This window comes from Lissotriton helveticus, chromosome 3_1 (genome assembly GCF_964261635.1).
Source record: "Lissotriton helveticus chromosome 3_1, aLisHel1.1, whole genome shotgun sequence".
Taxonomy (NCBI): domain Eukaryota; kingdom Metazoa; phylum Chordata; class Amphibia; order Caudata; family Salamandridae; genus Lissotriton; species Lissotriton helveticus.
In genome coordinates, this window is record NC_136061.1 from 1,407,290,361 (window position 1) to 1,407,309,353 (window position 18,993).

Here is an 18,993-nt window from a genome sequence, read left to right on the forward strand (position 1 = left end):
AAATGCAGCATATAGCATTGTATGCGGGCGACCTGCTCATGTTCTTACCGGACTCTGGGGACGCTCTACGTGGAGCGAAGGACTTGTTGGAGACCTTGGGAAGAGTGGCGGGTCTCCTTGTGAAATGGACCAAGTCGTGTTTGTTCCCCGCCAGGCCAGACAGGATGGACCAACCGGCCACAGGGGATGTCCCGTGGGAGCCCCGTTGTCTACCTTACTTGGGGACCCAGATTTACCATGCTCCTGACGATCTTTTGGAGGGCAATATAGGGCAAGCGCTACGCAGAGCCTAAACCTGTTTCGATTTTTGGGGGACTCTTCCTCTATCCGTTGCAGGTAGGGTTGCTCTGGTGAAGATGGTCATTCTGCCCAGATTCCTCTATTACTTTGGGATGCTCTCCATTTGGATCCTTGGTAAGTTCTTTGCCCAGCTCAATACTTTGATCACAGGATTTCTATGGGGGACTGGAAGGCGGAGGGTTGCCCTGACTACCATGCAGCGGCCCAAGGCAGAGGGAGGCCTGGCGTTGCCGGACCTAGAGGTCTACTATAACGGTGCGCAGCTCCAATGGTTTACGAAATCGTTGGCGGGTCACCTCCTGCACCCAGAGGACCTGGAGTTGTCGGTCCTGAGTTGGCATCATTTGTCTTGTGCCCTGCTGCGAGTACCGCTGAGGGATGGGTTGATGTCGCCAGATTTACGTGTGGTGCGGCAGTGCTGGGCACGTATGGCCAGAAGGGCACACGTTAAGACCCCTTATGCGCCCGAGATCCCGCTGAGGATGTGCGAGGCACTGCCTCATGGGGGTGATTGGAGCCAGCTGCAGGCTTGGGAGGAGGCGGGAGTCACCGCAGTAGGTGACCTATACGAAGATGGCAACCTCCTTCCTTTCAACAACCTTACGGAGCGCCATGACCTTCCGCGAGGGGAGTTTCTCCTGCATGCGGCCCTGACAGCGTCTATCAGAAAGCACTGGCGGGGGGATTGATAGAACCTGTCATGTCCCTCGCCTGTCAATATGTAGTGATGGCAGCGGGAACTGTCAAAGTGGTAACTTGTCTTTATGGGCGATTACCCAGGACTTTCGACAACCCCTGACGGCGTTGCGGCTTAAGTGGGAGACGGATTTGGGGGAACCCATTGAGGAAAAGCCTTGGGAGGCGATCGCGAGAGGGTGTGGAAAAGCTCTCGGAATGTGCGCTTTCAGTTAATCCAATTTTATGTCTTGCATAGGGCCTACCTTACACCGGCAAAATTAACTAATATTTTGGGGTGTCGACTTTCCCCATTGTACTCGGGAAGGGGCGAGTTTTTTGCACATGTTCTGGGACTGCCCTCAGTTGGAGGACTACTGGCAAGGGGTGACTACTGCTTTGGAGACTGTGACGGAGAGGGAGATAGCAATAACGCCAAGGGTTTGTCTGTTGCACTGGTTTTTGCACACTGCTAATACCAAGATTACCAGCAGGTTCATTGATTTGGGGCTGGTCCTGGCTAAGAGAGAACTTACTTCCCACTGAAAGGCGAGATAGGGGCCCACTCTAGCGCTCTGGCGTAGGGAACTGGTGAAGTGGGCAGAGAGTGAAAGGAGCTACAGACTATGCATGGCCAGGCATAGTGGGAGCAAGAAATCGCTTTAAATGGCCCAAGAGTGGGTGGCACTCGTGGAGCTGGCTAAGCAACCGATTGCAGCAGACGGGAGCGCACTAGACGAGGGGGAGGACGCACAGACCACGTGCGTGGCCCCCGTCTGAGGGAGGAAGGGCATGATGTGACCAATAGGGGCCTGACAGAAACTTTTTCCCCAGTGTTCCTGATATGCCCTGGGCTGTGACCTGGGAGACAGAGATTATGTTGGGTGGTGTGAGAGCTCTGATGATCTCCTTGTGTATTATAGCGACCGGCTGCATGCTTGGGGGTTTGGGTTGGGGAGGGGGGCTTTGTTGGGCTGTTTCGGAATGGGGAGGAAGGAATGGGGTTTGGGATTTCTTTATTTTTAATTACAATATTGGGCTGGACCATGCATATAAACAAACCGAGCTGTATGTTGGACTACCTGTGGGAGGATGGATGGCCATCAGTAGTGTGCGCCTGGGCCCCTTGTAGAGGCCCTTCGATCGCAGCCTGTGTTGGGAGGACCACAAGTTTGCTAATGTATGTTATTGTACTGAATATCGCCTTCCCGGCTAGTCTTTCATGATGCCCATGGGGGAGTGTGTATGTCTTTGAAAACCAATAAAAGTCTGTTTAAAAAGAAAAACAAAAAAAAATCTATATGCTTGCTTCGTTAATTTTAAAACCGCATTTGACTGCTTCAATAGAAACAGGCTTTGGGTAAAACTGAATGCATGGGTCATAAACTGAAGACTGCTAAGAGCTATCTAGGGCCTTTATGCTAACACTTGTGTACAAGTTAAACTAGGTGACCAGTAATTAACTGAGAAAAGATATACCCGTACAGGGCTTAAGCATGGCAGTGTCCTTGCCCCCACTCTAATTAACTTGTATATCTCAGATAATGGCTTTTTTCTATCCAATTCTAGATCATGTCCATTGAAATTAGGAAGTACACTAAATTGCCTTGTTCTTGTAAAAATTGATGATACTGTTATTACAGATAGATATAGCATAGGTCTCCAGTATACTAGAAATTGTCTAGGATGTTATTGCATTGAAAATAGCCTGAGCTTTAACCATGAAATGTTAATTGATCTAGTATTTTGCAGTGGGAATACATCAACATCTTATTGAAATCTTAACAGAAGGCAAATCAATCCAAGTATACAGGATAACAGTTGTCTAACTTATCATCACAAAATATTTTCAATAAAAATCAGGCCATTAATGCTTGCTATAATAAGGCTGTGCAATAATTTGACTGGGCCCTTATTTGCCTCTGTTGGAGGCACTTAAACTGAAATGTATGCTTTCAAATACAGCTGGTTAATATTTGAAAGCCCTCAATTGTTTCTTTATGTAATTCAATGTAACTTATTCAGGCGTATTTTCTCCCTTCCACTTTCTACATCAGTGCCACAGTTATACGTAGAGTTCTATTTGCTAAAACAGCAATTCTTGCAAGAATCGCCCATAATCTGCTTTTGGCAAAATTGTAAAATCCCTAAACCAGGCTCATTAAAATTATTTCTATGACTTTATCTTAAAAATTGGGATCGAACAAATACCTTTGACTATTCAGTCAAGCTACATATAGCACTAAATAATTCAAATATGCATGAAGCTTGGGAAGCTATTTATTCTTGGCAGCACTTTAAATGTATTTTAAGTAGTCCAATATGGGCTCTTTCCTTCGAAACAGACTCAAAATACTGCTGCTGTCTGCTTAAACACTATAGGGTATTATTATCTCCTTATTGCAAAACATGGTGAAGTCCTACGTGTTGAAGAGCTGTTCAGTGAGATTCAAAAAATGTCATGCCAGACTCCGTTTTGGACAATATGCCATTGGAGAGAAACACCAACATTGGAAAAACTTATCAGATGCTTGTAGATTCTGTGCTTTGTGTGGGGAAAGTATGGGTCATATCCTTTGTTGCTGCATATACTTCACATAGAAAGAAAAGGCCTACTGCCTCTAGCCTTCCATTGTCTGGGGATTAGAACCTGTGCTTCTTCGGTAAGAGAGTACTTTAACCCTAAAGACATGCAGTTGGCTTACTGTCTAACTAAAGTCATACAAATAACACAACATAAGCAGATTGTGCAGATTCTGGAAGTGGAGACTTTTAATTGATTGATTTACTGATTATCTTACCCATATGTTTGTGTTCCTTCCTATTATTTGTATGAGATTAAGAAGACTGGTTGACAGTTTTATTTTATTTTAAATGTTTAATTGTACTGCTATTGTAGTGGTTTAATGAACTACACAATAAATAATAATAATTATTTTTAGTAATAAAAAAGGTGCAGAGCATAAAATAGAAAAGTCAAACCCTAGAGGGGCAACAAAATTGGGTTGTGTCGCTCGAGTTTTTTCTGCACTGAAAGCTGGTTCTGGGGGACCTCACAGAGAAGGTGTCAGAACTCATTTAGCACTGTCTGGCTATGATGTCCAGCAAGCTCTGCTGGCAGATTTCGACTAACCAAAAAAGTCACTATAGCAGATTAATTTGGACTTGGCGAGGCAACTAATCTATCTGATCAACTCAACGACCTCGCCATCTACAAAATCCAGGTTTGTTCCATTTTGTGCTTTTGGTGACATACCAGTGGCATCGTCAGGAGCTTCATGATGACATATCTGACTTTGACAGACCTTTGTCAGCCACAGCCTTGAACGTTGTACTGCTGGAAGATCTCATCTTCCATGAAAAAGACTAAGTTAAAATGTTTAATACTTTGATCAGGACAACTTTCTCAGTAAATCCAAACTCTGCTCCATTACAGTCACCCAGACGTCGTATCAAGATTCTAGTCAACCGTGAACAGTGACTTTTGATTGGAGCTTTACTTTTTTCCTTAAACTTCAAAAGTTCATATGGTTCCCCTTACCTATTTTTGTGATATTGGTGTCTTTTGATCATTACAGTTTTCTCTATCTTTCTAAATTGGCTTGGGAATTGTATTGTGTTGTGTCCTTTACTTTGAAATTATTGTACAGCTTGAACTTAGCATGTCATTATCTGCAGATAGCCTGCGGCATTCGACATAGCTACCAGTGGGTGAGCAGATATTATCTCAGAACTCTGTTTTGCCCTAACCAGATTGGGTTTATTGAGATAGTAGATTGAGCTACCAGATGAAAAACCTTATTTCTGACATACACCATTTGTACCCGGAGCCCCAGATGCATGAATTACATCAACTTAGGATAATCCTGCTCCTTCTGATATTGGCAGTTTCGAAGGTTTGAACTCTGATGGGTCCCAGGCATTGGCTTTTGCTTGGAAGTTAGATGATCTAATATGATGGATCTAGGACTTAGCATGAAATGCATTACCAAATTGACCATCATGTCTTCTTTCTAGTAAATTAGTAACATTTTTACTGTAGTACCTACTTCAGTCAGGGCCATTAAATATGACCTGCTACTCCGCATTCCAACCTATAACCTGTAGTTTGCTGTCCTGTGGATCGAAAAGACCAGAAAGTCATTTCAGTCTAACTGAATGTATTTGTTTTTGTGTTTGCTTTGTGCTTGCCATGGTTCTTTGTTCGTATAAGTAAAGTTGAAAAGTAAAATGGTCTGACTGATATGGCTCTCTGATTTCTTTTCTTTAGATGTTACTGGAGCTTCCACAGTCACTTTAACAAAGAAGCGGAACAGATGTTCAACACACTGGAGTCTTCTTATCAGAAAGCCCTCCAGTCTCATTTGAAGAGTGCAGACAGCATTATGTCCCTCCCCCAGTCGGATCGCTCATCTTCCAGCTCACAAGAGAGCCTCAAGTAAGTTTTTTTTTTTTGCTTCTGAAAGTGCACGCACCACATGAATGTTTATATTTTAACTGCTTTGCATGTCTGCTCAGATCAAAAGAGAAATGCTTCTTCCTAAAGATTCCTCTACTTTGAATCTTCTCAAGGATTTCAACTGCTCTGGAAAATTTCATTTCTTTATAGTAATAGGTTGCTGATGTCCCTAGAAGTATTGTTAGACTCTATCCGCTGGTCTGCTAGACTCCACTAGATAGGATGGGGCAGATACATAAAAGTGCAACCTATACTTGTAACGTGAGCTCCTCCTCTTGGAGTTCCATAGACTAGAGAACCAGTGTTTCCATTGTTAATGTTGCAGTCTTGTTGTAGTTTTGCTGCACATATTCCAACACAAATAAGTTATTTTTGACAACTGACCTATCTCCCGAGCACTTTGAACTTTACATCATATTTTAATTGTAAATGCCAAAAGTTAGTCACTGAACCTCCAATACCACTTGCATGTGTTGTTTGGGGGTTCACGTAGTTATTAGAATTATGCAATGCTTTCCCTTTCAACAGCAACCAGTTTTGGCTGCCACAGTTACTATTGTTTCATACCTGGATGACACTACCGTTTAATCGAAACTTTGCGAGGGATAGGCCAGGCAGAGGCAGAGGCAAAACTAAAGGAAGAGGACAGCACACACAATGGAACACTGAACAACCCCAAATAGTGACACGAAGCCGGGGGAAAAAAGTCAGCAAAGCAATTTCATTGTTAATTTGTCTAACAGAAGACTATCTGAGATTGAAGAAAAAGTTGATCAGCAAAGGCCTAGGATTTCTGCCAACTCCGCAGGAAGATCTCTTCAGATTGAGCTGTGAGTCTGTGAATTTCTACCGCAAGATTAGATTACAAGTATATATTCAGGATGAACTCTCGCTGCAAGAAACATCGCACTCAGGCTTGAGAAACCCATCTTCTTTTTCTCCTCCAACCATTGCCTTTCCACGTTAAGTCCTCAGCATTGAGAAAGCTGAATTGAATGATGTCCTAAGGTTAGCACCTGAACCATCATTTCAGAATCTCTAGTGAAGCGCGGACAGCAATAAGCACCCTTGCTGATGACAACTCCATAACAATCAAGTCTACAGATAAGGGTGGAGCGATTGGCATCCTTTCTTCTAAAGATTACAGACAAGAATGTTAAAGGTTAATGGAAGACACTAGATATTACAAAATCATTAACCATCATCCATCCTAGAAGCTCCAATAGAAGATCAGGATCATGGTCCATAAAGCTGAAATGTCTGGATGGATTACTAGAAAGAAAGCTGACTTCCTCATTAACCAACAACACCTTATTTCTACTGCCTTACTAAGATCCACAAAGAGAAAAGACCCCCACCTGGGAGGGCTATTGATTCATGGATCAAGTCCCTCCTTGAGCCACTTTTCAAATTCTCATATAATTTCCTGAGACCAGTAGTCAAGAGGATCCCAACATTCATTAAGGATACCTATGGTGCTCTCATTTTATTTGAGAGAATTAACATCACAGGAACGACAGTCCTGCTGATTACAGTGGACGTGGAAGATTTGTACTCAAACATCCCACATCCCACACTCATGATTGTGAAGGAAATGTTTACATCTGAGACATTGAAGTGCCACTGAGATGTGGGTGTGTCACTTTGGTACTCAAAGAGAATGTTTTCCAATTAGAGCTAAATCTATACCTCCAGATTCAGATGACTGTCACCTCAAATCTGGCATGTCTTTACAGCTACGAGAAAAGTTGTATACTCTATGAAATCAATCCCTTTAAGAAGGAAACCTAACGTTGGGGCAGTTTTATCAACTACATCTTGATAATCTAGAGGGGCTATTGAATGGTTGCTTTGGCATCCAGGAAATGGGTAAATCTCTGTGATCCAGATCTTAAGTTCACGGCGTCCATTTCAAACAAGAAACTCCCTTTCCTTGTCTGATGATAACCATTGATGAAGTCCAACTAACAACAAGAACATACTATGAAGCTATGGATCATAACAGCGTATTACTATTTGATAGTGCCCATCCTCGAGCCTTGAGCACAAATTCCTCTTTTGGTCAATTCCTAAGGATTAGAAGAAATTGAAGGAAAACATCAACCTTTGACAAACAAGCTGAGGACCTGAGTTACAAACTTTACAACTGTAACAATCCAGATACATTCATCCACTCAGACTGGAAGAGAATGAGAAATAACCATAGAGAAGCACTTCTAGAACCTCAAGCAAAAAAGATCATCTCAAACTGACATGCATCACTACATATGCACCCTTTTTCTAATAGTGTCTAACAGGTTGTTAATAAAAGTTGGAATATTTTAATCTGTGGAGGGTTAAGTATTGAACAATCATATTTGCCTTGAAACAAACAACCAATTTACGAGATCTCTTGGTTTACACTAGACCCAAAAAATCAAAGTTCACAGAGAGCCTACCTACTTGCTAGGGCCTTTCACCTATAGATGGACACTATCCAGGCAGACTTTGCAATATTTGTCACCCAACTAATCCTACTTAAAGAACTTGATTTGGCACCTGGACGATCATGGAAATGTTTAAATCACACTAACTACAACACTAAAAACTGCATCTATCTTATTCAATGACCATATCTGTTGAGATAAGTTCGCATGACTACCCGATCAATAAAAACTCACATCTATTAACATTGGAGCAATGTGAGATTCCACCGGATCACGACTAAAATGTGTGTCCACTTTGTAACTGAAAAACACACTCCGGATGGTATGCAGTGGGGTGTTCTGAAGACTTTGCCAAACACAGAAGACGCAGAGAAATCTTTTTTCACTAGAGAGCAACGCTGGATTTTCCGATTGAGGAGTTACATCACAGGCCTGCTTGACAAAATCCTTTGGTGGTTGCTATGCAGATGAGAATATTCAGATTGAACTAGCACAAGGAATATATACATTGTTCTGAAGTGGCTCATTAGACTAATACATCCTTGATTCATAGCCATCTTTGCTTACTTATAACATCAGAATATTTTCTGTAATGGAACACTCCAACCCCTGGTATACCTATCAATTTGGAGGGAGTTGCTCTTTGCTCAAAATTCTCACTGGCTACCCTTACACAATATCCCTAGTATGAATTGGGGGAAGTTGGTCTTTCTCAAACACCTATTCAAACAAATTGTTGTTTTCTATTATGGAAGGATCGTTATACTAGTCAGTAAAATTAGCCTAGATGGTTAGACATAAGTATACACAGTTTTTTTTATATTATACATTGCCTCCTTTAAAGATGGCGGCTCCCTTTTTCACAGGCAATTTGACGGGCTAGCGTTGCTATGCCAATGTATAACTAACACTTCCTGATTTTGACAGCCTTTTTCTGACTGCGGTTTGCTGGGACTTACGAGGGTGCATGTTGACATTACCCACGTAACACCTCCTGGACCACGGAAACCGTGAATTTAAGGAACAATGTTTCTCAACATACCCCACTGAAGGGGACTTGGAAGATGGGTAGGCACAAAAGCCGGGCCTCTATCTTGGAGAAGTAAGTACTATTCTCCCGAATATATTGGAACTTCCCAGGTAGGACCAAGGTTTCTTTATAAGTATTCTCATTGGCTTTTTATAAAATAGATGACTAAGGATCGGTCCTTTCTCCACACACTCCAAGGGGCCCCCCTAATCAAGGAATTAGGTTGAGAACTGAGGTTCTGTAGTAGGGGTATCTCTGTTATAGTCATAATCTAGTGAATAGTCCCGCCCATGTGCGTGGACCCCGGCAATCAAAAATAATCTCTTAAGTTGTCAGAAAATTGCAGAACTGCAAAGACACTTAAGAGAAAATTTAAAGACAAATAATGCAGCCTATATCCACAGGCTACACTGTCCAGTACTTCAACTAGAAATTCCACCAAAAATCCACAAACGGCAAAGCCTGTCCAGATTTCCCTTGTTTTTACTGCAAAACCCCTCAGAAATGATAGAGAGGAAGGCCTGGACAGACAAGCCCCATAGGCTGCCATTATGTGGCTTAAATAGGATACTGTGCCTTTAAGAGAACCTTCCAGAACCTTCTCTCAGTATCCCAGAATGCATAGCAGGTCCAACTTACTTTCAGTTCTTTTTTCCGGCTCCTGCTTACAGGACCCTGTGCATTGAGCTCTCCCCTTTTCAAGGGTTTATTGGAGTTTTTGGCACTTTTTGGATTTAAAAGTGTTCTGATTTGATTCTTGGTGTTTCCTGTTCACTTCTGTGTGTTTGTTCAGGCTTTTAGGGATCTAAAATGCCTGCCTTATTCGACAAGTGCCCAGCATGTGGAAGGAAGAAGGCCAAGACTGATCCACACGACGTCTGCATTATTTGCCTCCCTGATGAGCATGTCCCTGAAGATTGTGACATCTGCCAGGCCTTTTCTACAAGGACCCTGAGGGAAAGACAGAAAATTAGGCTCCAAGGCCTGAAAGAGAGGCGTCTGCAGGCTGCAGGTGGGTCTGGGCAGGCTGGGAAGGCTCCCTCTGCCCCTGCTGAGTCCTCTGGGGGGCTCCCTAGAGGCAGGAAGACCAGCAAAAGGTCCCGGTCTCCGTCGACGTCGATTGCATCGACGACGACGTCGAGAGGGATGACGACGGTGTGTTCCCCTTCTCCCCGGGGCTCCGGGTCGAGACAGCGTGGGAAATCGACGTCGAGAGGCCTGGCCAGGCCGCCGTCGAAGTCACCGCCGACGGCGTCGTCGATGTCGTCGTCAACGTCGAGGCATCGCCATCGACGAAGACACCGGCGCTCGCCGTCGACGAAGACACCGGCGCTCGCCGTCGAAGCGACACCGCCGGTCGCCGTCGACCAGTTCGACGTCGAGGGGACCCTCGGCGTCGAAGACCGTGAGGAAGCGGTCTCCGAAAAGAAAGAGTCGACGCTCGCCGTCGAGGTCTGACCGCTCATCATCGAGGGGGCGACGATCGGCGTCGAGGAAGAAACACTCGACGTCGAGGAGACGGCGTTCGACGCAAGAGTCGAGAGATCGCCGTTCCACGCATGAAAACGCTCGACGTCGAGCAGGAAGAGATCAGCGTCACCTGGGATCTCAACCTCCTCTAAGAGGCGCAAGAGGGATTCTGGCGCCAAAAGTCACGCTGGATCTGGTGGCGGACGTAGGAGGCGTCGCTCACGCTCTGGAGGGTCTGGATCACAGGCCCCTCCCTCGAAGAAGTCATCGGGCACGAGGTACTCGGTGGTCTATACGCCGCCAAGGCCTTTGACCCCTCCTCCTCTACCGAAGGAGGCTCCACCGGCTAATCCGCCGCTCCCCTCCCTGCCTCCGCCGTCTCCTGAGGGGCGGCCTCTGCCGCCAGTCCCTCCTCATAGGCCACCGAGGTCGGTGTCCCTGCCTCTGCTTCCGACACCTCCTTAGGGTACGCCTACCCCGAAGCCCCAGGACAAACCACGGATGACGCCTCCACGGAAACCGGTGGAGCGCCCACGTGCTGGGAGGTCGCGCTCCCGCTCCAGGAGAAGGGAACGTTTGCGTCATAGGTCTTCAACACGATCTAGACGGCGCCACAGGAGACACAGGTCTCGTTCACGGACCAGGTCGTCTGGGACCAGGGACTACTCCCCGACCTTGTCAGATTCGCCGGACACGCGGGTCTCACCGGTCGACTATCTGGTGTCCTTCCAGGACGTGCTGTTACGGGGTGCTGCGAAATTGGGCATTACTTTGACAGTGCTCACTCCGAAGACCTCGGTCATCTTTGAGACGCTCCATCAGAAGCACTTGTCTCGGCCGTTACTGCCACTGGTGCCGGGCCTGGAAGAACCGTCCCTGGATCTTTTCCTTACTCCTGCGGTGACTAAGGCGGCGCCTTCCAGACTGCAGAAGAAGTACCGGGCTCCTGACTCGGACCCGGCCTTTCTAAGGCTGGAGCCCCCTCCAGACTCGGTGATCGTGACGGCGGCGCGCAAACAGCATGCCACCACGCCTTCCTCCACAGTTCCGCCAGACAAGGAATCTAGGTGGTTGGATTCCTCTGGGAGACGAGTTTGTGGGACTTCGGCGACCTCAATGAAGGCAGCTAGTGCCACGGCCTTGTTGGGTCGGTATGACAGAGCCCTCTAGGAATCTCTTCAACAATTTGTGGAACTTCTTCCGCGGGACAAGCGGGAAGACTTCCAGGAGGTGCTTAACGAAGGGATGTTGGTGGCGAATCAGGTCATCAGCGCTGCAGCCGACTCCTCTCTTCTGGCGGCGCATGGTTTCTGCCACGGAATAAACCAGCGACGACATGCCTGGCTCCGCCTTACGTCTCTGAAACCGGACGCTCAGCAGAGGGTTGCCAATCTGCCATTCTCTGGCGAAACCCTGTTCGGGAAGCACGCTGACGACGAAATGGCCCGCATGAAGGCGGAAGCTGAGACGCTCACAGCGGTGGGTTTGGAGAAGCCCAAGGAGACCAAGAAGACGTACCGTCCGTTCCAACGCCGGTTCGGTGGTCAAGGCAGAGGGCGTGGCCAGTCTTCTGGACAACAGCAGCAACAACAGCAGCAGCAGTTCAGGAGACCTTTCCAGAAGCGCCAGAGGGGCAGAGGCGGCCATCAGTCGGCACCAGCGACTAAGGGCCAGGCCGGGTCTAGGCCCTGAGCACTTACTTCCCCGACAACTGTTACCCGCTCCGGTGGGGGGAAGCATTCAATCTTTTCTGGCAGAGTGGAGAAAAATTACTCAGGACAAGTGGGTGCTGAATATTGTTTGCAATGGATACAGTCTTCGGTTCACCAGCCCTCCTCCATCGATCCCTCCGGTCGGCTCGCAGTATCAGCTGCGCGAGCTCCAGGCGGAGGCCGATATCCTGTTAAGGAAAAGGGCGATCGAAGTCGTACCTCTGTCTCAAAGGGGACGAGGTCTGTACTCCCGATTCTTTCTGGTTCGAAAAAAGGACAAGAACGAGTTCAGGCCCATTCTGGATTTGCGACAAGCAAACAAGTGGATTCGCAGAGAAAAGTTTCGCGTGCTGTCGTTGCATCAGATTTATCCTCAGCTGCAACGGGGAGACTGGCTGTGTGCCATCGACCTCCAGGATGCTTACTTCCATGTGCCCATTGCACACAAGCACAGGAAGTTCCTGCGGTTCCAAGTCGGCGCCAATCACTATCAATACACAGTACTGCCATTCGGACTGAAGTCTGCGCCGAGAACATTCTCAAAGTGCATGGCGGTGGTAGCAGCACACCTAAGGAAGAACAAGGTGTTTGTCTACCCTTACCTGGACGACTGGTTGATCAAGGCCTTCTCCTTCGCGGAAGCGCAAGCACACTTCCAGAAGACGTGCGTTCTCTTGAACAAGCTGGGGTTGCACATCAACATGTCCAAGTCGGTTCCGACTCCAGTCCAGTGCATTCAGTACTTGGGAGCCTCCATCGATACGCTGTCAGCAAGCGTGTCTCCTTCGGAGGAGCGACGATTATCACTACTTCGGAAGGCTCGGGCTCTCATGTCCGCTCCATCCACGACAGTGAGGACGGTGTCTTCTCTACTGGGATCGATGGCCTCCTGTATCTTCCTGACGCCACATGCATGGCTGCACATGAGACCGTTGCAAGAGTGCTTGGAGGATCAGTGGGATCAGAGGAGAGGATCTTGGGACGACAAGATACGCCTATCTCTGCATGCTCTTCAGTCTCTGAAGTGGTGGTGTTCAGCGGAGAATCTCCTCAGAGGGGTTCCCTTCCACAAGGACATTCCCACTCAGGTTATCGTGACCGATGCTTCTCTCCAGGGCTGGGGAGCGCATTCCGGAGACCTACAGATTCAAGGGACGTGGTCTCCGGCGGAGTCCACGTACCACATCAATTTCCTGGAACTCAGAGCTGTTCACTTGGCACTGAAGGCCTTTCACCCGTCCTTCCAGACCGACTCTCTCCTTGTGCAGACGGACAATACAACCACAATGTATTACCTCAACAAGCAGGGAGGATCGAGGTCACGCACCCTGTCGCAGGAGGCGCAGGCGATCTGGCGCTGGCTTCTGGCTCGAGGACTGACGATAACGGCTACCCATCTGCCAGGTGTGCAGAATGTTCAGGCAGACGCGCTGAGCAGACTGATCAGGAAAAACACGAATGGGTCATAAACGACAAAGTACTAGGAGAAGTCTTCGCAAGGTGGGGGACTCCAGACGTAGATCTGTTCGCCACCGCCGAAAACAGCAAATGCCGAGGCTTCGCCTCCAGGTACTACCAACCAGGGACGCTGGGGAACGTGTTATGGATCGACTGGTCGAACAGCTTTCTGTACGCTTTTCCACCCATTCCCCTGATTCCGACGGTTCTCATCAAGCTGTCCCAGTCCAGGGCGCGGATGATATTGATTGCCCCGGAATGGCCCAGACAGTGGTGGTTCACGGACCTGCTTCACCGGTCTCTCCTTCCTCACATTCGGCTGCCGTGCAGGCCGGACCTTCTCACGAAGTTCGGGGGGCTGTTGTTGCACCCCAACCTCTCGTCTTTGAGTTTGGCAGCATGGCTCCTGAGTTAGTGCAATATGGTCATCTGAATCTCCCTGCAGATTGTATGGACATACTGAAGGAGTCTAAGAGACCTTCCACTAGGACTTCCTATGCTTACAAGTGGAAGAGATTTTGTATCTGGTGCAAGTCTAAGAACTATGATCCGACGACTTGTAAGGAAGATGTCATCCTTCCTTATCTTCTACAGTTGGCGCAGTCTGGCCTTAATGTCCATTCTATTAAGGTTCATCTTGCTGCTTTGACTGCCTACAGGAAATGCCCTTCGCAGACTTCCTTCTTCCAGATCCCTGTGATCAAAGATTTTTTGGAAGGCTTGAAGAAAGTGTTCCCTCCTGTCAGGCTTCCTTCGCCTTCATGGGAATTGAATGTGGTGCTGTCCAGGTTGATGAAGGAGCCTTTTGAACCTATTCATAAGGCTTCGTTGCAGCACCTGTCCTGGAAGGCGGCGTTCCTCGTGGCCATTACATCGGCCCGCAGGGTGAGTGAAATTCAGGCGTTGTGTTGCCAAGAACCTTATACTGTATTTCATGCTGCTAAGGTTGTTATGCGTACTCACCCTAAATTTCTTCCCAAGGTTATTTCTGATTTTCATGTCAACCAGACCATAACTTTGCCTACGTTTTTTTCAGAATCCTTCATCTCCAGCGGAAAGGTCGTTACATTCCCTGGATGTTAGGAGGGTATTGAAGTTTTATCTGGATAAGACCAAAGATATTCGTAGGTCTGACCAATTGTTTATCAATTATGGATCTGTCAGGACGGGTCTTGCGACCTCTAAGCAGTCTATCTCTAGGTGGATTGTGTCCTGCATACAGCTATGTTACCAAAAAGCTAATAAGACCTTAGGAGGTAAGCCTAAGGCTCAATCCACCAGGGGCAAAGCTGCCACGACAGCTTTGCTCCGTAATGTTCCGATTGCAGAAATCTGCAAGGCGGCCACTTGGAAGTCGGTTCATACCTTTGCTAAGCATTACTGCCTGGACACTGATGCCAGGGCAGACGCTCAGGTTGGGCAGGCTTCGCTGCGAAATCTGTTCGCACAATAGTGGCGTTAATTCTCTTCTCTCCACCGCCGCTTTGGTGTGGGGATGGGCTTGCCATTCTATTCACTAGATTATGACTATACACAGAGATCCCCTACTACAGAAGGAGTAGTTTCTGTCCTGTAACTCCAGTTCTGTAGTAGGGGTATCTCTGTTATAGTCATAAGCGCCCTCCCGCCACCCCGGTGGAGAGAAATGTTCCTTAAGGAATGCGACAGGTCTGGCGTTTTACGCCTTCAAAAAGAACTGAAAGTAAGTTGGACCTGCTATGCATTCTGGGATACTGAGAGAAGGTTCTGGAAGGTTCTCTTAAAGGCACAGTATCCTATTTAAGCCACATAATGGCAGCCTATGGGGCTTGTCTGTCCAGGCCTTCCTCTCTATCATTTCTGAGGGGTTTTGCAGTAAAAACAAGGGAAATCTGGACAGGCTTTGCTGTTTGTGGATTTTTGGTGGAATTTCTAGTTGAAGTACTGGACAGTGTAGCCTGTGGATATAGGCTGCATTATTTGTCTTTAATTTTCTCTTCAGTGTCTTTGCAGTTCTGCAATTTTCTGACAACTTAAGAGATTATTTTTGATTGCCGGGGTCCACGCACATGGGCGGGACTATTCACTAGATTATGACTATAACAGAGATACCCCTACTACAGAACTGGAGTTACAGGACAGAAACTACTCCTTTTGAAACCAGGGGAACGTGTATTAATGTGTCACTTTACACCTGATTGGGTGTGCCATCCATGAGAATTTACTACGTTTTTTGCATTAGAATGATGCATTAATTTTGGATTATTGAGAGTGATGCCAATTCTCACAAACGGTATCAATAAGTACTCATTATTCTATATTCTGGCCAAAATATTCTTTTTCGTTCTGTGTGTTTGTCTTTTTTGTTTCTTTCTTCACTAGGTCAATAGTGAATTGATTACAGTCCTAATATAGGGAATGTAAGTTTCTGAGAAAAACAATTGCTTTTCCACGGAGGTGGAGGTTCACATATTTTTTGTATCAGTGTAGGAACTCTACCAGTACAGAAGAATAGGTATTATTGCTGGGTCCTGTGAAATGCCATAGATCCTTAGGGAAGATAAAGGCATGAAATCTGGTGACCAAGTCTATGACCACATTTTTTACGACTAATCACTAAATAATAATCACTCAGAAGAATACTAGGGACATTATTTTTTGAGCATTCTCAACGGTTTTTATCCATAATATAGACCCTAGAAAAGAATAACATTTTAACATTATGGTTATATAGTTAATTTTATTAACTTTTCAGAGAATCTTCAGTGCTTTTCAGTGTTGGGGAATTCAGGTTGCTTACCTGCAAACTTGATTTGTGACAAAAAAGATCTATGGCATAGAGCCCCCTAGAAGGGAAGGTGGGCATTGCAGCAATGCACAACGAGGACCATGACCGGATCATGAAGCATGCCACCCTTGGGTGGGTGAGGACTTGTGCTCTATTGAGCTCACGCTTCCATTATCCTAGTTTCATCCAGATATTTAATGTACTATCTAGGACTCTATATTAATTTTATTTGCAGGTTCAAAAAACCACCCTTTCCTTGGGATATGCATGCAGGAATGCAGACCAAATATATAAGGAAGAGAAAGACCAAATTATTCTTAGGCCAGGTACGTCTCAATAATTATCTGAGGACTTGTTCACCAAATAAATGTAACTATGAGTTCCACAAACTAAAGAGAAGTTATAGGACAGAAGACTGCTTCACTTCATAAAAAAATGAGGCACTTGAAGAATAGGTTTGGCCTCATTTAGACGTGAGTGACTAATGCCATACTCTATTTTCAGTGGTTTCGGAATCTTCCTTGGGGCTGTTCCCTCTCTGGAGAAGAACCAGTTTTTTGGGCCACTCGCTTTTCTATAATAGATTCCTCTAACTTATAGACTTTCAGTAAAGCCTTGTTGGATGTTTTCAAGATAATTCTTCTGCCCTATGGTAGCCCTATGTAGCTGTCATAATAGTACTTTATTTGAGTACATGTGCACTAGCGATCCCTTTCCTGGAAGTAGACTGTGGTGTTATGAGTTCAGGAAACTACAACATACAGAAAAAGTGAGCTACGGTGACGCCGTGGGAGTCTAATGTGTTGATTGCAATGTTGGTTTAGAGAGTCTGTTGACAAATGCTATTTTCAGGGATGCCAAGAAACAAGTGGTTGACTCCAAAGACAGGCAGAGCATATACTGGTGCCACATAAATGTGTCCCTTTGGAGACTCTTTCGGCTCAAACTCAGATGTTTTAGTGGTCGGACAGATCCATCATTAGCAAGATGAGAATGATAACCGCGAAGCCAACATTTTACTGCCTCACCTGGACTCTGAAATGGGTTTATACTGTAGTTGACAAGATGTTGGCCAGACACTTCTCCTGAAGTTGATCTACAATATCCTTTTGGGCCTACCTTTGCAGCATTCATTAAGTAAAGCAGCAAGCATAGCTGGCATGAACACAATCTGAAAGCTTTTTTATCAGACATTTTACGGCTGTTGAATGAATGCCTGTTAGGTTAGGGTAATCTTTAAAGATAATATTCTGGACCATGCATTAGCAGCTTTAGAGAAACCATGCTACACATCTGCAGTCAGTAGACTGTTCCTGTTCTGGCATCATTTGACACCATGTGATCCAAAACCTTCTGACATCCCCTACTGCTTTACTCAAGGATGAAGCGGAGTGCCTTGCAATCTACTCCCCCAATAGGAATACAAGAAGGTTGGCTCTCTCAATGTAAATCTTGTGCCACATGTATCTAAGCACTTATAAAAAAAAAAGTAATTGCTTGCTGTATTCCAGCCAGGTATACCGACGCTTGTGAGAAATGTGGACCATAGTGACCTAAAGTCTCAAATTCTTTAAGAACGGTACATTTTTCACTGCTAATCAAGGGTGGTAAGAAGGCATTCAAATACATACTTAATATAGGCTTGAACACAGAAGGCACAGTGGTGACATCTGTGAATACTATGATCATAATAAGGAGCTAGAAACAAAAGTGGCGATAACTGTGAGTGGGAGCTTAACTGCAAAGTTTTCAGTGCTGTTTTGTGGTATTGGAGTTGGCCCTACTAATTCAGAAATGAGTAAAAATGTTTTTTTTTCTTCTTCTCTTTCTTTCCATTTGTGAGATCGCTGTGGCATTCTTTCCAGATGGAACCTAGCCTTGCCCTGTTTTAGTGTTACACCTATGCTGCCTTTCTGAGAGCCTTTCAGAAAGTAAGATCAAACAAGGTATGAGTGATACTGCTCACTCCAGATTGGACAAGCAGGATCTGGTATGTAGCAGATCTATTGGTCATCCTTGGAGACTCCCCTTAAAGGCAGGTACTAAAAGAGTTGATACACTTCCATCATCCATATTCATTATGGTGCCATAAGATTTACACTTGACATTACATTTTTCATAATTCCCTCTTGGGAACAGATGCAAGCGTCACCTTGTCTCTTTGCTCTGAACATGTTTTTCATATTACTCTTCCTTCTGCTATGAAAGTAGGTGAAATTCCAACGTTGTTAGAGAAGCAGTATATCCAGTTTTTCTGGAAAAAATCTGATTTTGAGAATGCCAAGTGATTTTGCCATATGGCACAGAGGGCAACTCTGAGCTTATTTCCCTTCCTCATACATCGAAGGGACAAAGCTTCTGAACAGAATTGACCTGATGATGGTACATACTTTTTGTTTACAGGACAGGAGATTTCAGACTACATGACCAGTTATTTGGCGGGGTTGCCGGTAAAAGAAAATTAAAAGTAGTTCTGTAGTGTACCATATCTCTTTGGATGTTTGTTTGAATTTAAATATGTTAGACCTGGCCATAGATCAACCTATGGGATAGCAGGGCAGCTATGTCAGTATTTAGTAGTATAGTGAAGGCAGTGCATATATGGCAGTTATCAGTGTGGTCACCCTGAATACCATTAAAAGGTACTATTGCTTAGATTTACATTCGAGAATTTATGGTGTATTCACCAGGACTCG

At 45.6% G+C, this 18,993-nt stretch overlaps 1 protein-coding gene across 5 annotated transcripts in view; it reads left to right on the plus strand.

Moving 5' to 3' along the window:
* Window positions 1–18,993, plus strand: part of CLASP1 (cytoplasmic linker associated protein 1) — a 1,618,163-nt gene that overhangs the window by 694,537 nt on the left and 904,633 nt on the right. For all 5 annotated transcript variants that reach the window (XM_078682066.1, XM_078682063.1, XM_078682065.1 and 2 more), the window contains exon 17: window positions 5,246–5,413. In XM_078682066.1, the coding sequence (XP_078538192.1) occupies window positions 5,246–5,413 (168 nt within the window). The remainder of the gene's footprint in view (window positions 1–5,245; window positions 5,414–18,993) is intronic.